We start from the raw sequence: 23,588 nt of genomic DNA on the forward strand, positions 1-23,588 counted from the left end.
CATCATCACTCATCAACTATTAGCTGCATGTGTGGTTTCTTGACTTTCTTTTTTTTTTTGTCTTTTTTTTTTTTTTTTTTTACATATTTATCAAACTTAACTACAGATGCAAACTTAAACAAAAATTGAAACAAATGTGTTCTAAAGAAAACGTGGTCTCTAGATTTCAACCAAGCAAACCGAAACGTCAACGGAACCAGTCGACAGTACAACACCGTCCTCTGCCACTTCCTATTTTTTTCTCAGTGCTGTAAATTTCTTAAACTGGCTCCTCCCACGCACAAGTACACTTACAGAAACTTACAGGAAGTGAGCAAAACTGGTGAACCCTTTCCCATGTCACCCATTTACACTGAAGACACTGTGCACCAAGCTCCAATGTGGTAAGTTCGCCTACATGCCGACATAGTTCAGGCTGCCTGTTGCTTCACGTCTTTCTTTTTCAGTTTTAAGCTTCGTATACGTTAACTTACCGTACATCAAGTTAACTCTCAGGACTCTTTCTGTATTTTCACTCAATATTTTTCTTGTCTTTTCTATCTTCCACTCTCAACATAGTCTGTCTCTTTTTAGTTCTGACAGCTTATATGTTTATTAACTTTTATTTGAGGCATTTTTGAATTTCTTCTCAGTCATTTTATTTTCCCTGAAGGAAATGATGGCTTGGGATATTCACACAAACCTAAAATAGCTTCTTGCAGAAGAGGTTTTATTTCCCCCTCACTCCCTCTCAACAGATGAACCAGTGGGAAAGAAAGAGGACAAAAATAAAACCTTCATCAAAGGTCAAGTGAGGGTTCAGTCAAACACAAAACACACTTAAAACTGCCTTTGTACTTACTGCACATGTAGTGCATTTGGTTGCTTGTTAAAACTCCAACAGAGGCGTACTGGTGTCATTAATTTAACACACAATGGCCAGGGTCAACATTTTATGTTTGAGGTTGTAAAATATAATGAGAAGGCGTCCCAAATTCGACGGATGCTCCTCTGCCTCATCAGAGTGTACAACTCGCATTGTCAGGAGAAAACATTCTTTGTTCTTGCTGTAATTTGTTCCACATCTGCTCTGAACTCTGCATCTCGCCCGTTCTGCGGTCTGTATGTTTCCTATTGCCTGATTGACAGATCGGACAGCAGGATATTAGTTCAACAAGCCATTAAAATGTTGGAAACGTGTTTGCTGTGAGCGACTGGTTTGTGGAATTAAAAACCCCAGGATGCCTCTGGTGATACTCGAAATGCTAGTTTGCGGTGGAGGAAGATGCGAAAAGGGAAGATGAACTGTTTTTGTCTTAGTTTGCCATAAAAGGTTGTTGCTAAAGTTTACAGAATGATAAAAAAACATATGTAGGTGGCTCCATTGTAATCTGCGCTATATTTAGTTTAAGTTTATCTAAAAAAAACCCTACACTGTAGTTTTGTCTTTTAAAAGTGCGAAATATAGATTTTACTTAGCTAAAAAGAAATGACCATCTACAAAAAGTTACACAAAGTAACTTTAGAGTTTCTTTATTATTATTTTGGATCTGTGATTCTAGCTTGACACGTTTTCCTTTTTTTAAAATAATTAACACATTTCTGACATCTCATTGATTTTTCTTTATGTTTCTAGAGGCTCACATTTTTGTAAACTTACTTTACCTTAAAATTAAGTGTTCAAAAAACAGGAAGAAATTTTACAGCAGTGTCATCATTTATTTACAGTTTGCTTTGCTAGCTTAGCAAAGCGGTATTGTTTACATTAGCTTGGTTCTCAAGATTTATCCCAGTTCATGCTTTTGTATTTCTCGTCAGGTGTATTGGCCAAAGTTGTTGTAATTTAAGTTTGGCTTTAAAAATTAACATCCACAAGCCAAAACTAACTTAAGCTACACCAGTTTTATCTTTTATTTATGATCTGCTATGCTAGTTTGACACCTTAGAGCTATGTCGTTAGCATAACCTGGTATTTTAAGGCCTAACCAATTTGCCATTTTACAATGCCTCCCCAAAGATTTAGAGGCACATGTTGCCATAAAACCAAAAATGGCCTCATTGTTCATTTTGGACGACAGTCAATTGTAACAGTACCAGAGAAAGTATCATAAAAATAGTAATCTGACTGATTTTGCTACAAAAAAGTTGGCACATTAATATGGAGAACTACAGTTTTTCTTATTGACAGAGAAGCACACAACCAGTTGGGCAAGAAATTTCTCAGTAGTCTGGTCATGCAAAAATATTTATATCAATTGAACAATAACAACGCATAAATATAAGTTTGTGGCTACTGAGTTACTTTGGAGTCCAGGGATTTGCAAGAACATTAAATAAACACAATTAACAATCATGACAAACTTGAACTGGGAGCAGATGGTTGAGTTGAAGGTCCAGTTCAGTCGCCTGCTTTCTGGAAACACCAGGGTTTATCATGGATTGTTAATCGGTTCATCCCCTCCCTCACGATGAAGCCTCAGCATCGTGGAAGAGCTCCGGTTACAGTAAGACAAAACCTGGGAGCAAATCCTACGTTTTTCACCTGCAATATAAATAAAAGTTAATTAATGTAAACTCAAATATCCCGTAGAAAGGAACTAGAATAATCCAAAAGAAAAATGATCAAAAGTGAAAATGAGAACAGAATAATAATTTACCTTATTCTGTGATAAGATCAAAATGATCCCACATTTAGAAAACTTCCTCTTCCTTGGTTGATCCATGCCGTGCAGACTGTGTAGATCCGTGACACTTTTATGACTCTATGTGTTATTGTTTGCATAAAATAGATTTCAGAACCAAGCAACACTTGACTTGGTCTTGACAAAACATTTGGATGTTTATCCCATGATGTTTTCCTGCTTTCCCAGCCTAATTCGCTGGAATTCCAAAAGCTCCACAGAGTGAGTGACAGGTTGCTGCTGCCGCCAAGGCCAGCAATTTGAGCCAGAGCAATTTTGAACTGAACTTTCTGCCTGTCACATCCGGACTGGCTGACAGCTCATCTGGTGACAGGCTGTGGTTGAGGCCCTTATCTTACTTTCCATCCTAAGCTTCAGAGGGGGACTTCCTTTTCTCTCTGTTTCTCTGGTCTTTCTCTTGCTTTGAAAGATTCCTAACTCAATTCTCTCTTTTAAAGTTTCTTGAAGCTTTCTGTCAATTCGTAGCTTATCAGCTTTTTTTTTCTTCTTCTCTAAAACGAAGCAGACTATGACCCTGAAGAGAGCTGAGGCACCATTTGTGGGCAGAATTTGTATCCTGCTATGCTTTAAACTGAGCTTTGTTTTTCCCTTTTTTTTTTTTGCTTTTAATGAGAAATATTGCAGCCAAGCCATTCAAACAAAAATGCTTAGCGTCATTCTTTCTATAAAAGTAAAAGCTCTGGGAATTTTTAAATGCTAAAACTCATATAGTGCCAAACGTTGAACTTGAACTCTTTCATATTTTGACAAAATATCATCACAAACTTGCATTTTCTTTTAATTTCTCCTGAAAGACCAGCGCAAATCAGTTTACGAAAAGAAATCAGAAAAGCTGTGTGACCGTTGTATTACTTCGATGTCCCAAAATGAAACTCAGTGTAACAAATTACCTTTGGATTGGTACACTGGTATATAATCTTAAAATCTTGCTCATGTGAAAGAACCATGTTTTCTGTTGCAAAAACCTCACTCTTATGGAAAAAAGTCTTTAGAACTCTTATTAGGTGAACTGCTCAGATAATACCAAACTTACATAGACTTCATTTATAGCTAACAAGGTGCTTCGTTGATGCAAAGATAGATGAAAATAGTTCAGATCAGAGCTCGTTCATGTGTTAAAACGGCAGAGCTAAAGTTCAGACGTAAAACTCAATGAAAATTTGGGAAAAAATTAGAAAATTAATGTTTAGAGATGTCCTATATCCAATTTTATTGAGCTTGAGCCACTTTGCAGAGAAACATCCATGAAAAGGTCTCTAGATGTCAAAAGCTGGTAGAAATAAACATAAAAAAAATGAAACTGAATCTAAGTGCATTCCCCATAAAGTTCTCACTAAGAGTATTGACAAAAAGTACAACTAACTTTTCTTTATACAAACCTTTTTTTTAGCTTATACTGTGGACTTGTGTCGTACTTTGTGTTGGGTTATCACATAAAATTTCCAAAAGTACGCTAAAGTTTGAGAATGTAATGTGACAAAGTTTGCAAAAGTTCAACATGGATTCCTTAGGAAGGCATTGTAGCTTATTGTCTTTATCTTTACAGGATCCAATGCAGACTCTAAGTGCAGACTCAAAGTGGCGAGAACCCGTTCCCGAAACCTCTGGCAAAAGAATCTCCATGTACGCCGACATTCTGAACGAGTTTGCCCAAAATCTTGCAGGCAACATAATCCTCTCCTCTCTAGAGCAAATGGAAAAGTTGGAACCTGCGGTCCTACAACCTATTCAAACACCGGAGACCTTAGCCAAGGAGTTGGCATCAGCAATAGTTGAAGTTGCTCTGAAAGACGTCTGCTTGCCTCAATATCCGCCATCAGATGTTGAAAAGAATGACTGTGAAGAGGCTGAAAATGGGCCCCCTGCATCCGGAGAAGAAGAGGACCTGTTGGAACTAGAGATGATTTCCTTAAGGGAATTACAGACCCACAGAAACTCTCAGTCCAACCATCCACCTCTGTACCAATCGGGCCTTCCTGCTGTAGGTTCCCTGGACTACCCAGATGCCCCTCCGACCACCCCCCTCATCCCGGAGCTGGAGCGGAGCAGGAACAGTTTTGCTCGGAAGCTCAAAGGGGGACTGGCAAAAGTCTTCCTGCCCTCTCCTCCTCCACCGACTCCGAAAGACAAGGAGAACAACTCGGGCGGTGTGATCAGTGACCCCCAAGTGGAACTGATGGAGCATCTGATGCATTCCCTATCTACAAAAGACCTGGCGAGAGACGGCCTGAAGGCGCATGGAGCCAGCGTGGAGGCTTTCGCAGAGGTTCTGTCGTGTGACGTGTTAAGCTGGGTCTTGAGCGTGAAAAACGAGCAGCAGGGGTCGGATGAAAGCGATCTTGATCAGCTGGCTCACCAACTGGCTGAAACAATCATCACTTCATCGCTGGATAAAGCTAAATGTGACCTCCTGTCTGACTAGTACGTGTTTGTTCAGGAGTTTTAACGTGAGGTCCTTCAAAATTGTCTCGAGCAGGTAATATTTCATCATCAGGAGATAACCCTTTTGGCATCTTAATTCTGTAAAAATCCAGATTACGGCTAAAGATATGAGCTACTCTGAAAGGGATCAAGGCATATGTAGACTTCTTCCCCTCTTAAAACATCTCGAGTCACGTATAGTGTTAATGTAAATGGTACTTCATTAACTTTCTCAGAGGGTTTTCATTGTATCTGTCTACTTGCATAGAAGTCAATGATTATCTGAAAAAGAAATATAGGTCGGAGGTAGTACGCCACCAGTGTTCTTCCATTGTGAAACCACGTGAATTCTTTCCAGTCAGAGTAACCACAAAAGACATGTAAAAGCAGAAATCTTCTCAGGGTGCATGTAAACCGCGGTGAATTGATTTTGACGCAAATGTACTTTTCTAATCGATTTTTTACATTTTTTTCCCCCACGATCAAAAAAACCTCAAATGTTTTGTTTTTGGTAAGCTTCACACAGGAAGACGTTTGGTTGCGAACTGTTTCCTGCCTTCATTTTCTGTGTAACACTCATCTGTTTGATCCTAATGACTTCACACTTTAAACACAACCACAAGCTCACAAAATAGCATCGGCATAAACTGCTACAACATTTTCACAACTGGAACTGCTTTAAGATGATAAACCTCTGTATTGCTCTTGGGCACCTCTCTGGCTAGCTTGTGGCTTTAGCCCAGGGGACAAGCTAATCTGGATTTTTATAAAATAAAATGCCAGGATTTATCTACTGCAGAACAGATAAGTTCTGCTCCTACCTAACCTGTACAAGGAACTGTTCCTTTTAGTTTGGTTTCTGTCTTATTGTTTAGTATTCTGACTTCCTTTTTAGGCTTTCTAAATAAAGCTAGTTTCGCTCAAAGCTAATATGCTAATGGCTATATTTGTGGCTTTGTCCTGCTGAGCCCAAATAATGGTGCCAGTCCAAAACAGATGTAGTACTTTGGTTGTAGCTCATGCAGCCTCAGGGATCCAGCACCTGTTGCAGTACATCCCCTTTAGATGGCAGCACAGGAGAAATGTTCTGGTATGTTTTCAGCCCAATCCAAAAAGGATTAGGTGTATGGATACAAAGCTGTTCTTTCTTTTCTTTAAAAAAAAAAAACTCTTAATTTGAAAGAGTGTAAATTGAATGTGTTTCATGTATCTAATTTAAAATATGCAGAATGTGTTTGCTTTGTTTTATGCTGAACAGTTCTATATATGTTGGGTTCATAGGAAAAAGAAGAGCTGCATGTAACACATCTGAGAAATATTTATTCCACCAACCGAATTATTTTTATGGTCAAGGCTGGGTGTTCTCTTTACATTCTGTTTTTACAACTTATATTGTATGTGTTAGTATTTAAAATTTTGTCTTAAGCCAATTTTGATGTATAGTCTTGGTCAGGAACCTTCTGTGAAAAAGATAATTTCAGTGTTTTAAGGTTGAATAAAGGGTGAAATGGATTGAAAAACAATTAAACAAACAGATTGTAAATGTCTATGTATGGATATTTTTGACCGTTCGTTGAACAGAGTATGTGTGGGGTCAGGCACTGATGTTGGACATTTTCATCCCAAGGTGGTGTGTTAAGTGAACGCAGGGTCAGACCTGTGTGTAGACTTTCTCAGTCATGTCTTTCTGAACAGTGAACTAGGTCTACAGACATGTTGGAACAGGAAGCACCATCCCCAAACTCTTCCCACAAAGATGATCAGAAAATTGTCAAAAATGTCTTTGTGTGCTTCAACGTCAAGCGTTCCTCTCACTCTCATTGAAAAAAACTCTATACATCCATCCATCCCACTTTACATTTGGCAGACTGCAGTCAGGAAGTAACATTGTCCTGAAGAGTATCAACCCAGAATTGCCCACTGACAGAAAAAGAGCGATTCGTCTTTCTATGAAACAAAGAAAGATGAATCGCTATTTCTTTGTCAAGAAAGACAAAAAAAGAGCTGGTCTCTTCTAGAAGAGAGTCCAGCGGCAGTGTGCTCTGCACCATTGAACCCAGCTCTTTATTGTTCTTGGTAATGTAAATTGTCATTCCATCCAAACCCATGAAGTACTCTATGTACCGTTTTTAAGCTAATCAAAGGCCTCACCACATTTATTGGTCTGTAGTTACTGACTCTGGAGGCAGTTGGCAACTTCATTCAGCATTCACTGTCTCCACTCTGTGGTTTTACGTAACCTACCACTACCATGCCCGCGTTGCTTTTGCTCCTTAACTTTATTACGAAACCGCCAACAGTTGACAGTTGAATATTTGGGATTTCTTTTACAAATGGAGTTATTGCACGGAACGAGCCACCCAGCTCATGAAAGCAACCCATTCTTTCATAAACAGAAGAAGGCATGTTTGATTGTATGCACCTGTGTTTCTCACAGTGATTTAAAAAATTGAATGACGTGACTGGAAAGGTCACTCAATACTTACGGAAAATGTATGGTAAATCATCTTTTTCTTAACCCATTTGTCAAAGCTGAATATTGACAAGTGAGTTAATCTCTTCCTCAAAACAGATCATTTACATGATGCTGGTTGCTGGTTAAGATCAACTGGAGGCAAAAATGTTATCAAAAGTTCTTTACGTCTGAAACCTTCGAATGAATGAAAACCAGGAGCTAACCAGAAGGTATTTAGAAAAGGCTTTGCTTGTTATGAGGAAACCTTCACCTGTTTCCAAAACAATAAAACAAAGTAAATCTAGTTCTCCGTAGTCTGTTCCTGGTCTGCCACTAGTTAAAGCAAAACAAAGAGACTCAACTTAGGCTGATGAAAACAGACATTTGGGCCCAGAACTTTTGTTTGTTCTCTTTATGTTCACTTAAACACATAAACACACGTACAGATGTGTAAATAATTTGAGGTGGGTTTTTTTACCCCAGACACAGATGGATTGAGTTAAGCAAAAAAACAAAAACAAAAAAAAACGGTGGATGCTCAAATGTGACATTCACAGCAACTAAACATGGACTGGAAAAAGGGCAAACAGGCTTAAATACAAGCACAGTGGTATAATAATATGACTAAATAATAATGTTTCAAGAAGAGATAAAACCACACAAAATTTTACACTTATGATCCCAAGAGGAAAACTAATAATTCAGTAAATCCCATCTCTTCTTGCATGTAGCATCAGGTGTGGCTTGAGGGTTTTGTGTGAACAGCTGTTGGTTGCATTGCCATGAAATTCAGGGGCTAAGCCGATGCTACCATGCTGGTTGAGACTCCGCAATGCAGTGAGACAAAATCCGGTGCGAGTGTCCAAATATGTCAGATAATTAAACACAACAAAAAGCGTCCCCAGGCTTCGTGTCTTGGTCTCCTTTGCAGGATTGGCTGAGAGGGTTATTTTCTTCCAGGGTCTGAAAACGGATCGCTATAAAGATCGTGAGGGATGAAGAAAGACTGCTTATCATTAAAGACTCACCACCACAGCTGTGAACATTTTACACTCCAAGCTTTTCACTTAGTAGCTTTACGCAGACTTTAAAGCTCCCACTTCACTTCTACTTTTATTTAAAAGCGGGGCTGAGAGCCGAACTCAGCGCCGACCTTTATGGGCGGGTGGAATGAAGTTCTATTTCCAGTTTGTCAGAAGCCATGTTGAGGACACAGCAAATACATGGATGGCATGCATGCAATATTTTTTTTGCATTATGCTTTACAGATGGACCGGTGAGATGCACACTATGTGAAGATCTATATGTTTTATGTGGTTTGGTGTACAAATCCACCTGAACAAACAGTAGAGCTTGGAAAAATATTAGTTATTTTAGAAGGTCGAAACTCACCCCTAAAAAATTAGGGAGTTAAATATTGAGTACTTGTTCGTTGACAAATGTTATCCAAAAGAAAAAAAAAATCTGAAAGTACCCTTTTAAAAAGTGGCATGGTCTTCTGCTGCTGTGGCCCATCTGCTTCAACGTTCAACGTGTCGTAACACAAGAGACGGCAACAAGCATTTATTTCTACTATTCTGTTCTGTCCAACCGGTCTGCCTGTTTTCCTCTGAACTCTCACACCAACAAAACATTTTTATCCTGAATGTCATCAGACAATTTTCTGCTAACTTGACGAATGGTTGTGTGTAAAAATCCCAGGAGATCAGCAGTTTCTGCTCCCTCTGAGTCCAACAACCACGCTGTGTTCAAAGCGACTTAAATCCCCTTTTCTGATGCTTGGCTCAAACCTCAGAAATGTGTTTTCATCACATCTAAACCCATTGAGTTGCTATGGAATCAAAAGCAATCGTACAGCTGTAGCTAAAAATAAGTGAACATTAGGTTCAGCCAGTTACTGGAAATGAGGTGGATGAATAATATCTGCAAATCAACAGCTAAAAATTGGTTTTAAGGAAATTTGGTGTGAGCTCAAACCATCAGCGAAAATGGAGAGAAAAATCTGAATTGGGAAAATCCCAGGTTAAGGAACATGTCTTGTTGGCAGCACGATAGCACAACAGAAGTACTTTGTCCATACTTGTCCAAATAGATTAAAATACGGCCCCCGTTTTCAGACTCTGACAAATTACCGCGTCGGGTCGACTTGTTGGTTTCAGTTACAGAAATAGCCCCTGAAAAGATCCCCTCCGTCTGACGGAGGAGCAGTGTGGGGTAAGGAAGTTTTCAAAAGGGATACAGTTACTGCTTAAATATTCTTCCCTTAGAATTATTTATTTAAAAAAAACTTTTTTTACCACTTACACACATATACGGTTTCATTTTAATCTTATAAAGTAACTGCATGTTCGACTGAAAATCTCAAGAGTCTTTTGAAATGAATTTGACAACAACAAAAAAAAGATTGATTCCTTTTTGGTTGAACCAAATGTGCACGACGCATACACAACTAACTTGGCTGCACTAAGTTATAGTCCCCCGCCCCACTCTGACATGTAATATGTCTTGGAATACTTCTCTAAACTTTTGGTTCCCACTGCTAATCACTGTTATGTTTTCTTACCAAGGTAATACTGACTGATTCTCATTTGCACACTGACAAACAGCGTCGCATTGATGAGCTGCAGGGCTTGCTGGACAGCTGTGGTGTCAGAGGAGGTGTACATCTGGAGAAAAGCTTGTGAGGAGATCAGCTTCCACTAAGCAAAAGGGGGGATCTGGGGAATGAGTGAGATGATGGAAGAGAGAGAAAGTGCTATGGCAGACGCTGGATGGATAGCAGAAGGGTTTCAACATCTAACAGCAGGAGGTATAGCAAAAAGGAGGAGTCAGAATTTTTTTTTCCTCTGCTGGAGGGGAGGAAACCCATAAACATCCTCTTTGAAAACCTCATGCATCACCGTTTGAACACTGCGGAACGTCATTCTCTACCGGTGTGGGGTGTTTGCCACGTCTTCCAACCAACCAAACAAATGGAGTTCAATTTGCTAATTAAAAACATGTTTCTTAGGATTTCTTGTTCGACTCTTTGCTTCGTCCAGAGGGTCTGGACCCTCGGCTTTTGATTAATGATTGCTGTCTTGAGATTTTACATTTTATCCAATGGCTAACATCTAGCCATGTCCTCTGTAGTGTGCTAGTTTGCTGCTCTGAAAAGCTACCGGAAATCGCCTGTGCAGTAAACAACCATCCACCACTGCAAAGGAAAGAGCGTAGAACTGAATGAGGTAGCTTTTAATGCTAACTCAATATTTGGAAACGTGGCCAACAAGGACCGAACGACTCTGTTCACTTCCTCTGCTGCCATTGCCAAACAACAGACAGACTACAACTCCAAAACAGCGCAGAAAATCAGCATCGCCATTTGGATAGGTTGAAATTCTACTAGAGGAATCCACTTCAATGGGAGAAAGCGCAGATGGAGCACTAAGGGGATATGAGAATCGAGCATAAGGCAATGGCCAGCCTAGTGTTAATTCAGAAAGGTAAGAAAATAGGGGCTACAAACGATGAACATTCCAAGCCATTAATTTCTTAATTTCATGGAGATATTTTTCCCTATGCTCCCATTTACCATTCCATGAGGAAAGAAATATAAATGAGCTAGCTGAAACAAGCTAGCTGAAAAAGTTTAGTGTTCTTACTTTTCTATACGTTATAGCTAATTGAAGTCTGACCTGTCATTAGTTGACTGTTTGGATAACAGCAAATTGTATTGGCTTACTTTGTTGGCTAGATGTAGAACTACCTTTAATTATTATGATGTTTAATAATGATGTTGGCCAGATCTAGTGAATTTTTATCCCAATCACAAAGGGAGCTGAATGAAGATATAATGCTACACGCTACAGATGTAAGCAATAATAACAGAAGAGGTATATTGTGTCATTTGGGGAAGAGCGTGTCATCAGCATTTACACTTACCAGCCTCCTACTCTGTTGTACCTGGTTTTGAATTAGGAATTACCGTAATACATTCTGGCTCAGATTCATTAAGCTGTTGAAGACATTCCTCAGAAATACTGATTTCTGATAACAGAACCATATGATGTAAAGCTCAAAAAAGTTAATCTTATATAATACCGCCCCAAACAGGTGTACCTAATAAAGTGGCTGGTGAGTGGAGTTTTATGTGGTGTGTATTCCTATTGGTGTCTATGGGAGACATGAAGGACTCTCCTTGATGCGTGCAACCAAATGTTTACTGTAATTCAAGTATGTCATTAAAGTTGCTATATGAAACCGATACCCAACTCAATTGTGATTGGTCAAAACTCGAGACTAAGGTATTTCAGAAATGATGTCAGAAATGAAATGATTCGAGGTTTTGATTTCAGTTCAAGTTCTTGTTCGGTAAAGGTCTTGTTTGATTTCACTGAAGTCCTGGTTTCCCAACAAAAAGCAGTCAAACTGTGATGAATTCATTAGCGGAAAGCTGCCATATCTCCGTGGAGACACGCATTCAGATGATGTACCGTTGCTCCCCGATGAGCAATATCCAATAATGGTTTCATTAAAGAAACAAAAAAGCTAAACTGGCGGCAGCTGTACACATATTTTAGCGTAAGTTAGAACACATTTCTTAATTGTGACAAGAAATCTTTCTTCAAATATTTTTTAAAATTTATTGCACAATATCCATCCTTCCATTCATTGTCTGTTGTGCTTGTCCAAGGTCAGGTTGCAGCTGCCAATCCAGAGACCTGGACATGCTAGAAATTAAGCTTTTCTTGGTTTATAGATTTAAATAAAGATCAATTTTACTTTTGTCTTACGCAATGAGAAAAATACCAGTGAGAGTTACTGATAAAGTGAGTGTGGGACCCAATAAAGATGGCTCATGGACAGGACCCAGAATGCTTTGCTATCCCACTGAAAGCATACTGAGGTATCTCGGTCATCTGTTGTAGTAACATGCTAAAAGTGCACAGCAAAAGTTTTAATGTCAACAGCTGTCGATCCCACGCACTTAAAGTGATACTATCATACTGTTTAGCTAGGCTGAAGAATATCTTCAGGATGATGCAGGAAGCTTGTGCCATGTATGCACCACCGGAAAACACTTGAGTTAGAAGGAATTCAAGCGGAGCTGCACACTCTGTTTGACAACTAGAAGACATATTTGAGGAGCAGTACCTAAAACGGCAGGGTGCCCGATTTATCACTGGGCTCTTGACTCTGAAGGTGCCGCTAATGGGTCATGTCTGTGGTTTACTTTTTTTTTAGCAAGACATTTATCTGGCAGCAAACACTTCAGAGAGTGAAAAAAAAACCCCAACGATTTGGCATTGGCAAAAACTTGGAGAAATTGCTATAGAAAAACAGTTTTTGTGGCATGACGTTACTCCATCTCTCCATTGTCTGTACCCGCTTTGTGTGCAGGGTCATTAGGGGAAGAGACAAGCTACACCCTGGACAGGTTGCAAGTCCATCAGCTGGGCAACACAAACACACACACACAGGACCAGCAACCATCCACACACACACACTCTTACACCTAACGGCAATTTGGAGAGACCAGTCAACCGAACAGTCATGTTTTTGAACTGTGGGAAGCTGGACAAAACCCGCGTATGTACTGGGAAAAGATACAAACTCCAAGAAAGTGAGAAATAGGGTAAACTTTCCTTATACTGATATCAGAAACAAGATAGATTACTTCATTCAATGAAAGGGGGGAAACACTGGCTATCAGGAGGAGGGTGTCTTTACTTTACCCATGACTAAATACCATTTTTTTAATTGATATCTTTTGTTTAATGAATTAAAAGAAACGTTTGTTTTTTTTTTCTGATGTTTGCCTGTCATTAAATTACTCTGTTTTCCAGATGTTAAAAGATGAAATTAGACAAATGACTATTTATTGACAAAGGACTAATGATTTAATGGGATGTCTTAATTTTTCGCATAGCTGTATCTGAGGAAATTAAAGACTTTTTTTTTCTATGAATCCATCTTAGATAAAAGAGATGAATTCTGATTCATAAGATCAATTAGAACTAGAGGACAGCGCCCTCTGGCGGGTCAGACTGGAACTGAGTGAAACTCAGACACGCACAGACCTATAAACATAATAACATGACACGTTTAGGTAATGGCGTTGTGTTTATGACTTTTTTTTTTTTTCTTTTTTTTTTTAAACAGAAACCATGACATTCATGAAATGTTTGGCCGGAAATAAGAAGCTGATAAAAAGCTAACACTATTAGCGACACAAATGAGCAAAACTGAGATATTTTCTATTATTTGTATTAAACCAGCTCAGGTTTTTCTAGTTTCTCGCTCTCACACTTTTTCCTGTTGTTTATGTGTTTTGGCAGTGAGTGGCATTACCGTCCCGTGTCTTGAGTCTCGCTTAAACAAAAAAGGAAACCGCATGTGTGTGTGTGTGTGCGTGTGTGTGTGTGTTGCTGCGCGCGCGCGCGCGCATTCCTCCACAGCTCCAGGGTGATGAAGAGGTTAAGCCTGCCCCTTCGCGCTGCGCTCTCTCTCGGTTTTCAGCCCACCAGCCCAGCTGCCTCCTCCAATCCAACCTCATACGGCAGCTGAGCGGAGCACCGAGCAGACATGGACACATCCACACTTTAACTTTCGCCGCTCTGCCTTCTCCATGCTCCCCTTGCCCTGAGCTTCCAGTGTAAAGATTAAAGACTTCACTGGTTGGCGGCCGCATGGGAATTGTAGACATTTCTTCTCCTTCTTCTTTTTTTTCAACAATTTCCACTTAATCCCGTCACTTTCCGTGGAAGGGCTGTTGTTGTTGTTCCGGGCTTCATGCTCCCCTCATGCGTCGGGAAAGCCATGGCCACTCCAAGCGCACAGCAGCACCACCACCACCAGCAGAACCAGGACTACTTCAGGTCGGTGAGCAGCGAGTCCACCACCTACATGATGGTCCCCACGGGGAGCCCCGGCGGGACCGCGCGCCGGGAGGCACCGTCCAAGATGTGGTTGGCCATGGTGGTGATCGTGGTGGTGGTCCTGCAGATTGCGTCCACCACTGGGCTCTTTGTCTACCTGAACATGTCCATCTCACAGGTAAGAGCTGCTTCCTACTTGCTTTTAAAAGGTATATGTTTGTAGCATGTATGCACGCCTTCTAAAATGTGAAACGTCAGATGGTAATGATATCATCTCACAACTGCACCAGATATGGTCATTTTCATCACTATAAACGTGGATTTAGTGGATCTTTATCTTCTGAAGCTATTTCCAGAAATGTTACCTAATGATGTGTTTTTCAATAATTAAGTCCAACTTTAATTTTTGAGGTTTTTAACTGATTAGTTGAGTGGCAGGAGGTTCTTGTCCTGCCACTTTTTTTTCTTTTTTTTTTTTTTTTTTTTTACATGTTTTGAACTTTCGGGGTGCATCGTTCATTCTGGGCTCTTGCTTCTACCTGAAGATGTTCGTGTCGCAGGCAAGAGTTGTTTGCCACTTGTTTTTAAAAGTATGGATAGTGGCCTTCTAAAATGTAAAAAAATAAGTAAAAAAAAAAAACCCCCAAAAAACTGACCTTTACATAAGGGTATGGTTATCGTCTTACAACTGTAGCAAATATCGCAATTTCCATCGCTGTAAACATAGATTTAGTGGATGTATCACACCTATTTTCAGAAATGTTTCCTATTGTTGGTTTTGTTAAATACTAATAAGTCTAACTTGAACTTTTGAGGTTTTTAATTGGTTATTATGCGGAAGGAAGTTTTAGCACAGTGCTGCCTCACCTTTTGACATGTTAGCCTTCGGAGCGCCTCGTGCATCCTGGGCTCGTGCTCTTACCTGGACGCGTTCAGGTAGCGGCTGTTTCCCACTCGCTAGTAAGCTAGCTCCCGAGGCAACAAATCATCTTTGGATGAAAAACGCAGACCTTTTCTTTGGAGAAACACACATAAACTCGCCACAAAACAAGCTATGAAAAGCTGAGTGGTTGTTTTTACAAACTTGCTAACACAAATGTTGCATTATAAAACATAATGGAAGGTTTTTGGACACGCTTTTTGTTTTTCGACTTGTCGGACGTTTTCGGGAGGAGGCATGTCTTGCCAGGCCGTGGGCTTGTCAAACAACGCAATTCAGAAGCAATCCCGAGTGGAAGAGATTGCTCTGTCCAGCTGGGTTTATTGAGCAGAAATGGGTTCAGCCTTGTGTATAAAAGGAGGGGAGCATATTGGAGCCATTTGGGCAAGCGGAGGCTGCAAGCTCTTAAGTAGGTTACAGATGTTGTGTGCAGAGGTGAAAAATGGGGGTCAGTAATGGAGGTGATTCAGACTCCTGGGCTCTGATAAATGTCATTCTTATCTTCTGAAATAATTCCATAAGTAATGCGTCTGCACTTTGTATCTCTTAGCTGTAAAACATTCTGATTGAGAATGGGTTAGTGATATTTCATAGTTCAAAACTAAGCTCAGACAAGTAAAACAGTAGTGGGGTTTTTTTTTATTCCTGCAGATAATAAAAGTGAAAGTCACGTAGAATTGAAATCAGAAGCAACTGTTCACTGAGTCACAGCAGGGGGGGGGGAATGTACTTTTTAAAGCCAGCGTTTGTTTTGCTTCTGTTTTGGTGGACTCTTCCAGACTCATCAAATAGGACAGATAAAACTTAACAGTCAATTTGACTCACGATGGTGTCAAAGTCCATCTGTGTCTCCTTTCTCTTTCCATTTTCAATAAACAGCAATCAGATCGAGCCACTGGCAGGAAGAAGCGTCTGCTGTTTGCCAAGTCAACTGCCAGATGAGATGCTTGCTTTCGGATGCTCCCAAAGGAAGTGCCACATATGAATATATGCCATGCCTTTGAACTTTTTTCTTTTTTTTTCACATTTGCTCATGTTGCAGCCGCAAACCTCAATGTATTTTGTTGGAACTTTAAAATTTGAAAAGTGTAGCGTGCGTTTTATCCAGTTCCCTCGTGTCAGAACCCTATAAAACAGCTTTTCACTGAAATTACAGCCGCTGGTCTCTTGAGGACTTTCTCAAACCCACCTGTGGACATCTAGAGACTGGAAGCCGAACTTAATATTCTCTATAAAATTACTCAAACTCAATCAGGCTGGCTTCAGAGCATCTGTTAACCTTAATTTTAAAGTCTTGGCACATATATTCAATTAGGTTTAGATTGGAATGTGAATATGCTTTGACGCATTCTCACTGATGTGGTCTTGGTGAACTGGTTTGAGCGAAATACATGCCACAACTTTTTATTTGTAAAACATTTTGAAAACCAGCGCTTTTTCTTGCAACTTCTTGCTGCTCTGCCACATGACATCCCAATACTCTGAATTAAAACTCTTAAGAATAAGAAGAAAGTGAAGTTCTGTCTTGGTTATGCTCATATTCCAACAGGAGACCCAGAGTGTCCATCCATCCATCCATTTTCTTTACAACCTTGTCCCTTAGTGGGATCGGGAGGGTTGCTGGTGCCCATCTCCTGCTAACGTTCCGGGCGAGAGGCGGGGTACATCCTGGACAGGTCGCCAGTCTGTCGCAGGGCAACACGGAGACACACAGGACAAACAACCATGCACACACACACTCACACCTAGGGACAATTTGGAGAGGCCAATTAACCTGACAGTCATGTTTTTGGACTGTGGGAGGAAACCGGAGTAACCGGAGAAAACCCACGCCTGCACAGGGATAACATGCAAACTCCATGCAGAAAGACCGGGGCCGGGAATCAAACCCAGAACCTTCTTGCTGCAAGGCAACAGCTCTACCAACTGCTCCACCGTGCAGCCCAGACCCAGAGTGTGTTTTTATTTTTTTTTCTGCTGCATTGTCCAGTCTGCGTCGCGGTTCGTCTTTAGTTCTACCCTGGGGTCGTTCCGGAGTGTGTCCAGCACCGTTAATGCATCCTTCACACACACACTCCTGCTGTGCATGTGTGAGAAAGTAAATATTCAGAGAATATGTGACAACAGGATGTTTACCAGAGCTTTTGCGTCAACTGGGTCTTTTGTGACTTTTTTTTTAATTGACGTTTTGCTTCCAAGCATCCAGGGTTAATTGTAATCGCTGAAAGTAGGTCTGAATGGATTCTTGACGATCAACAGTTCAAGAATATTTTCCCACATTTTTTGTTTTCCGTTTTCAAAGGAGTGTTATTCGTTGGTTTGCTTACCCACTTGGCTTTGGCTTTTTTTTTTCCTGTCCTGTGTCCACCATCCAGTCATTTGTCTTTGCATCCAGCTATATATTAGACAATTTGCTTATTCGTTCATCTTTTTTCTTTTTGTCTGCCGATCCGTCTATTTGCAAAGCTATCAGTTTTTCTTCTATTTGTCCTTTCATCTGTTCATCCAGCTATCCGTGTCAGTGTTTTTTCTATCAGTTTTTTGTTATCTGTGGAAATACTCATGCTGAACTTTTGTTTTCATAATTTAAAATCTGAAAAACAAGCTACCCTGATGCTCCTCTGACTTCGGCAAGCCTATTCTTGTTCTTTGGCCTTTCGGAAACATGACTTCAAATGCTTTTAAAAGCGTACTTTAATATGTCGTGTCAGTATTCGTTGTCAGTTTTCTGCATTCACATCCCGATGCAAAATTTCGTTTTATTTTACACTGTCTTTTATTAACCTAAGAGGAAGCAGCACATGCGTTTACTTTAAGACACATTGAAGTCATATTTCTGGTTTTAAATCGGCCCAGCGGTTTAAATTTGCGAGTGTTAAAAGGAGTACATCTGTTTCACTCCAAACAACTCGATATATTACCGGTCCATTTGGAGACGTCCGAGGTGACAAGAGGTTTACATGGGGAGCCGAATCAGTCATGACACTAGATGGAGAGACTTAATGAAAAACACGGGGCTTGTGTGTGTGTCTGTGAGTGTGTGTGAGTGTGCAGGGGGGGGGAATCCCCTGGTTCCCATGTGAAGGCCGGCTATTTTTAATCTGGAAACAGGCCCTTTTCTTTTGCTTTGCGGCCCGCTCAACAGGCCGTGCCAGTCTGCTTACGGGACAAAAGATATGCGGGACAATAAACATTGTATGGCGGAGGAATTCTCTGGAGCTTCGGCGTTCACACGAAAACAAACAAACACGTGCGAATACAGAAGCGGCTAGGCGCGGATTCGATGTTGCTGGATGAAGCAAAAACATCAAACTGGTAATATACTGTACATCCAGATCATAAGCTCTGCAGCTGTGAGACAGGTCGCCAGAGTGCATCTGGGCAGCTTTCCCAATACATGACTGTAAATGAAAAAAACTGAAAGCTAGCTTCTTCTTTTTTCTCCCCCCCCCCATGCATTTTAAACCACATCTAGCTTAAGTACCCCCACAATCTTTCCTAACAATGTTTCATAAAGGCAAGAAATGGGGAGTTTATGATCCTACACATCTGGTAAGATAACTTTGTGAAGGGCAGGAAATTACATCAAACCAGTAAATCACAACCAGAAATAAACTTGAAACTTCAAGTAATTTAATGCTTTAGCTTATGTGTGTCTAAAGTTTTTTTTTTTTTTTTTTCATTTCACAAACTTTTCCTCATGTTGGGTAAATTTAAAAGCATTATTCCGGAGCAAGGCGGTCAGTCTTGTAGTGTACATTTATAGTTCTCGCAGTACTGAAGCTAAATTACTTGGACTGTACAAGACTTATGTTTTTTTTATTTTTTGCTAATCTGGATTTGATAATTAAGAATTGGTTAAGCTATAGACATGTTGCATGTCATTGTTTACATCCGGACATTTTGCGCATACGCACAAACCTCGGCAGCACCGCCATCCATAGCGGTGCTGCCGAGGTAAAACATCTCCGTTAAAATGATACCTGGAGATGTAGGTGTTATTAATTTAGTGCAGTGTGCCACAGCAAAGGGGAAAATAATGCAGAAAAACTGTTTTAGAATAACTCAAAACCACTCAAATTCTTCTTTATTCTCTCTCGGCTAGCTACAGACTTGTTGCCATAGCAACTGGCAGCCAACAATGGCACTAGTGTATCAGGTACACACCACCAAAAAAAACGCGCCATCATTTCCCAAGCAAAGAACAGAACATTCAGTCAGTTACAGTTTTATGTTTACAGAGTTGATGTTTATTTTGTGATTATTAATAAAAAAATCGTCTGAACTCAGCAGCAGGCATTTGATTAGCTAATTTAAACACATGCTCTACTGATTATTTGTCAGACTATTGATGTGTGGGTCGCCATGGTTATTTAAACACACCGAATTCTGCAGCACACCTACATGTCAAGGTTGTCAACGTCCAGCCAACTCCCACTTCTCCCTGCCTTTTTTTTTTCTATATTTAAACTTTTTCCTGACCTTATGATCTTGCTATAGTGTTGACAATTAGTAGCAAAGCACTGCGTCCCTTTTCCTTTTGTACATTACAGATACATTTAATATTTAGCGGGTTATTTTTACAACTTGACAGATAAAACCAATCATAGTCATTTTTGGCCAGCAGTTTTTTGCCCTCCAGCATGAAGCTGAGGGACGGGATCATGCGTGGCATGACGTCCCGTTGCGACGTCATGCCACGCAGGCATCGGCCTGATAACGTGCTATAGGCATGATATTGTCATAAAAAATAGCACATGGTAGCCTCATGTGCTCAGTGGTGGAGTAGGTGTGCAATATACAGAGGCTTCGGTCCTGGGCGCAGCTGTTCTGGGTTTGATTCCAGACCCTTGGTCATTTCCTGCATGTCTTCCCCTTCTCTCTACCCTACTTCCTGTTCAGCTACCAATGAATAAAAGCCTCTATTGCCAAAAAATCCTCTAAAAACAACAAATGAGATTGGAGAAATTAAAAAGTCACCCTTATTGCTGTAATCTGCCGTCCTGTTAACAACATACAAAAACTTGGGTGTGCTTTCATTGCCAGGAAGTTGCTTATCAGGAAACCTTGTGCTGCGTCCATGTTCAGCGATTAAACCTAATAAATATTCACATTTGATAACTTCCTGGATCTGATTACCCTCTAGATTTGAACTCGGTGCTGCAAATACAAACAATACCACTTGGACCCTCAGCTTTACTCTCAATGTGTTTATAGAAGCAGGTTGTAGCTGCGCTAAGGCGCACGCGCCAGATGTGCGACTGTCACAAACCGGGGCTTTCTGTTACTGTTGTGCTGACTTGTGTAAAGTCTGAAGCTTTTTCTCTGCTATCGTCTGTTTATGTGTATGTAACTCCTTCCTTTTCACATCGCCGCTCCTCTTTGTTATTGTTTGGGTTCATTGATAGGCGCTGACTCACCCTCACGCAACAACACACTCATTGAGTGCGCCAGAGTTCCTCATATGTCTGAGTGCGCCGGAGTTCCTCATATGTCTGTGTGTCTGTGTGTGTGTGAGGTCTGATGCATACTGTTTTCTCTTACTGTGGAGGTTTTTGTCAGGGGGTACGCGGATGTGTGTGGTCCGTTCCGTCCAAAAAATTGGCCAATTTGTCATCTTTCTTCCTTGTTAGCATGATTTAAGTGTGTGCTTGCACAATGATTTCTAGGGATTTGGTCTTTGTTATGAACAAACTGAGAGAAAACTAGGACAAATCTATCAAAATATTGAGAGGTTTCCTTCCTGCAAGGAGCCTACAGTAGCAAAGGGGTCAGGTTTAGAGTTACTTCAGATTATAGGTGTTAGCATTGTGGAACAACCAGCTCAGAGTCAATAATTCGGTGTGTAAAATGTAGCATTTATCTTGTTCTGTGTTCAGTGCCCGGTACGGAGGACGCCCTGCGTTTTGAATTTGTTCTGCGGTTTATTCCTATAGCTCTGGTTTGGACTTTTGCTTCCCGCCTCAAAAGGTCATCTGAGAATCTTTTGGACAAAACAACAAGCCATAGATTAGCTCATGTCCAGCTTTCTGCCAAATGTGACTTCAGCTCAGCCTCCGATTGCCAGGAAAAGAGATGGAGGAGTCACGCAAAACAGACTGAGATTCAGCAGTCCCGAAAAACAGCGAAGAGAAATTTACACGGTATAGCATCTAAGTCACTTTTATAGTCAGAGACTGTCGCTTCCTGAAAGTAAAGACAACAACCATCTATCCTCTCTGCTGATAGAGATCTCAGAGGAAAGAACATGCTGACTGAAGAAGCCATCTAGTTTTGTTATTACAGAAGCAGACGTAGAGTTTTCTGTGATCCACTTGAGAAGTAACAAACTGGCTAAGAAATGGTTAGTTAAATATGATCGTTTTGTTTCAATTTAACAATTAAATGGGGTCCCGACTTCAACGCCCATCCACACCACTGCTGGGCCAACAGGGTGCCTGGTTGACCAACAACCCAAGGTCAACCAGCAGGTGTTCTCCAGACCTGTTTATAAAAGGGTTTGCCATTACAAATACGACTGCATCTTATGCTTTCTTCATAAGAAGACTGGGCATGTCGTGGCATGTTTCACAAAACTGTTTTGTCATAAAGTCTTGAAGAAAATCTCCTCCCTGATTTGCTTTTGGATGTCCGTAAATCACAAATCAAGCTAATGCACATGAGCTTTCAAATGGCATCCATTAATCAACCAAAAGAAGAGTAGAGTGGAACTCGAGAGCGTAAGTGTTGAGTGTTATGCATGAACCGTGTGTTATAAAACCCATTTTAAATGAGCCAGACACACTGGTGGTGCATGACGACCTATCGTCTTTGTCCTTTTTTCTATTTATCATCACTACTGAAGGAATCACCCTTAGCTGAAGTCAAATAATCTGTTTTGACTTGGCGCCTGTCGTCACAGTATCGCTCTGTCGAGCCAGAAAGTTGACTTCGCTCTTTAAAAGTCAGACAGTACGAGGCTTTGGCTATCTTTCTCAGTAAAACACTGGTTAGATTGACTCCCCCTCCAAGTCATCTCAGTCCATTTGGAAAGCACACAGAGATGGCAATAAGGCATTTAAGCACCGTATTAAAGTGTTTTTTAAAGAGACTCCAGAGATATGGTGATGAGCTCCATGATCTGGGGCCAGGACGCCTGCTCTCTTTGGAAGATTACCAAGGAGACCCAACTTCAAGGAGACAGAAGTCTATCTCTCCTGGCCTGGGACTACCTTGAAATCCCCCAGAATTAGCTGAAGAGTTTTAATGGCCAGAGAGACTTCCTGTTTTCCTCCAAGACACATACTTCCTCCCAAACTCAATCTCAGATAAGCAGAATTCAATTAGAAACTGGATGGATGGTCACTTGTTGCTGTAATTTATTATCTGTAGCAAATAAAACCAACTTGATTTTTGTGCCATGGGTGACAGGAAACAACTTAAGAGTATCCACTGTGGGACTGCTGGCAGCCTTTTAGTATATGAAGAGTCTTTGAATATAACGAGAGTGGCATATTTAGAATCATTACCTTCTTCATCACAAAGGCCAATTTTCAGTTCAGAAAAATATCAGGTTTTTGTTTATTTGGTAAAAACAGTGATGGGAGATTTGGATCGCTGAGAGTTTTCTTTGCAGACTGTTTTCAATTAGGATCTAATAAGTTGTTTTGGATTTTACTGTCATGAATTCAGCTGGATTGTATTGAAATCAATCTGGTATTACTTCTTTTGGAAATTTGTGGAAGGATTGCAAATCTTGTAAAAAAAAAAAAAAGATGGTAAAAAAGTGAACTTTGTAATGTCTTCCAGAAATAATAGTTTTGTATAAATTTGCTAGAGCTGCATTGCAGGTTTTCACACTAGATTGAGAAATATAATTTAACCCTCCTGCAGTCTTAAAATATGAGGTCGATTGGACCACATGAGATTTTTACCCCGTGCGTAGTCTGACAAGGTCACACTGAACCTGCGTGCGCTTTTACAAGGTTTTGTTTTTGTGTTTTTGTGGTTTGGGGAACTGACGGTCTGACAGGACCAATCCGCCACTTCCCCGCTGTCCGACTGTGACATCTTCTGCGCTCCTCTTGAGGAGGGTTAATTAATAGTTATTATAGTTATTAAATACAAGCGTTAATGTTCACAAGTTGAGTTACTGTTAAGCACATAAAAGGGAAAAAGTGTGTGTGTGTGTGTGTGTGTGTGTGTGTGTGTGTGTGTGTGTGTGTGTGTGTGTGTGTGTGTGTGTGTGTGTG

General features: G+C 40.5%; 2 protein-coding genes across 2 annotated transcripts in view; both read left to right on the plus strand.

The window, feature by feature from the left end:
• Positions 1 to 321: 321 nt before the first annotated feature.
• Positions 322 to 6,264, plus strand: LOC103480405 (A-kinase anchor protein 11). The gene is made up of 2 exons (XM_008435339.1): positions 322 to 383; positions 4,228 to 6,264. The coding sequence occupies exon 2, from the start codon at positions 4,234 to 4,236 to the stop codon at positions 5,101 to 5,103; it is 870 nt and encodes a 289-aa protein (XP_008433561.1). The 5' UTR covers positions 322 to 383; positions 4,228 to 4,233; the 3' UTR covers positions 5,104 to 6,264.
• A 7,808-nt stretch (positions 6,265 to 14,072) lies between these two features.
• The window catches only part of tnfsf10l (TNF superfamily member 10, like), a 70,557-nt gene continuing 61,041 nt past the window's right edge, over positions 14,073 to 23,588 (plus strand). The window contains exon 1 of the mRNA XM_008435340.2: positions 14,073 to 14,595. Coding sequence (XP_008433562.1) covers positions 14,332 to 14,595 — 264 coding nt within the window. The 5' untranslated portion in view covers positions 14,073 to 14,331. The remainder of the gene's footprint in view (positions 14,596 to 23,588) is intronic.

Source organism: Poecilia reticulata, linkage group LG18 (genome assembly GCF_000633615.1).
Source record: "Poecilia reticulata strain Guanapo linkage group LG18, Guppy_female_1.0+MT, whole genome shotgun sequence".
In the NCBI taxonomy this organism is placed as follows: domain Eukaryota; kingdom Metazoa; phylum Chordata; class Actinopteri; order Cyprinodontiformes; family Poeciliidae; genus Poecilia; species Poecilia reticulata.

Excerpts from the sequence above, each read along its gene's own strand:
- LOC103480405 (XM_008435339.1), top strand. The coding sequence starts at position 4,234 with ATGCAGACTCTAAGTGCAGACTCAAAGTGGCGAGAACCCGTTCCCGAA.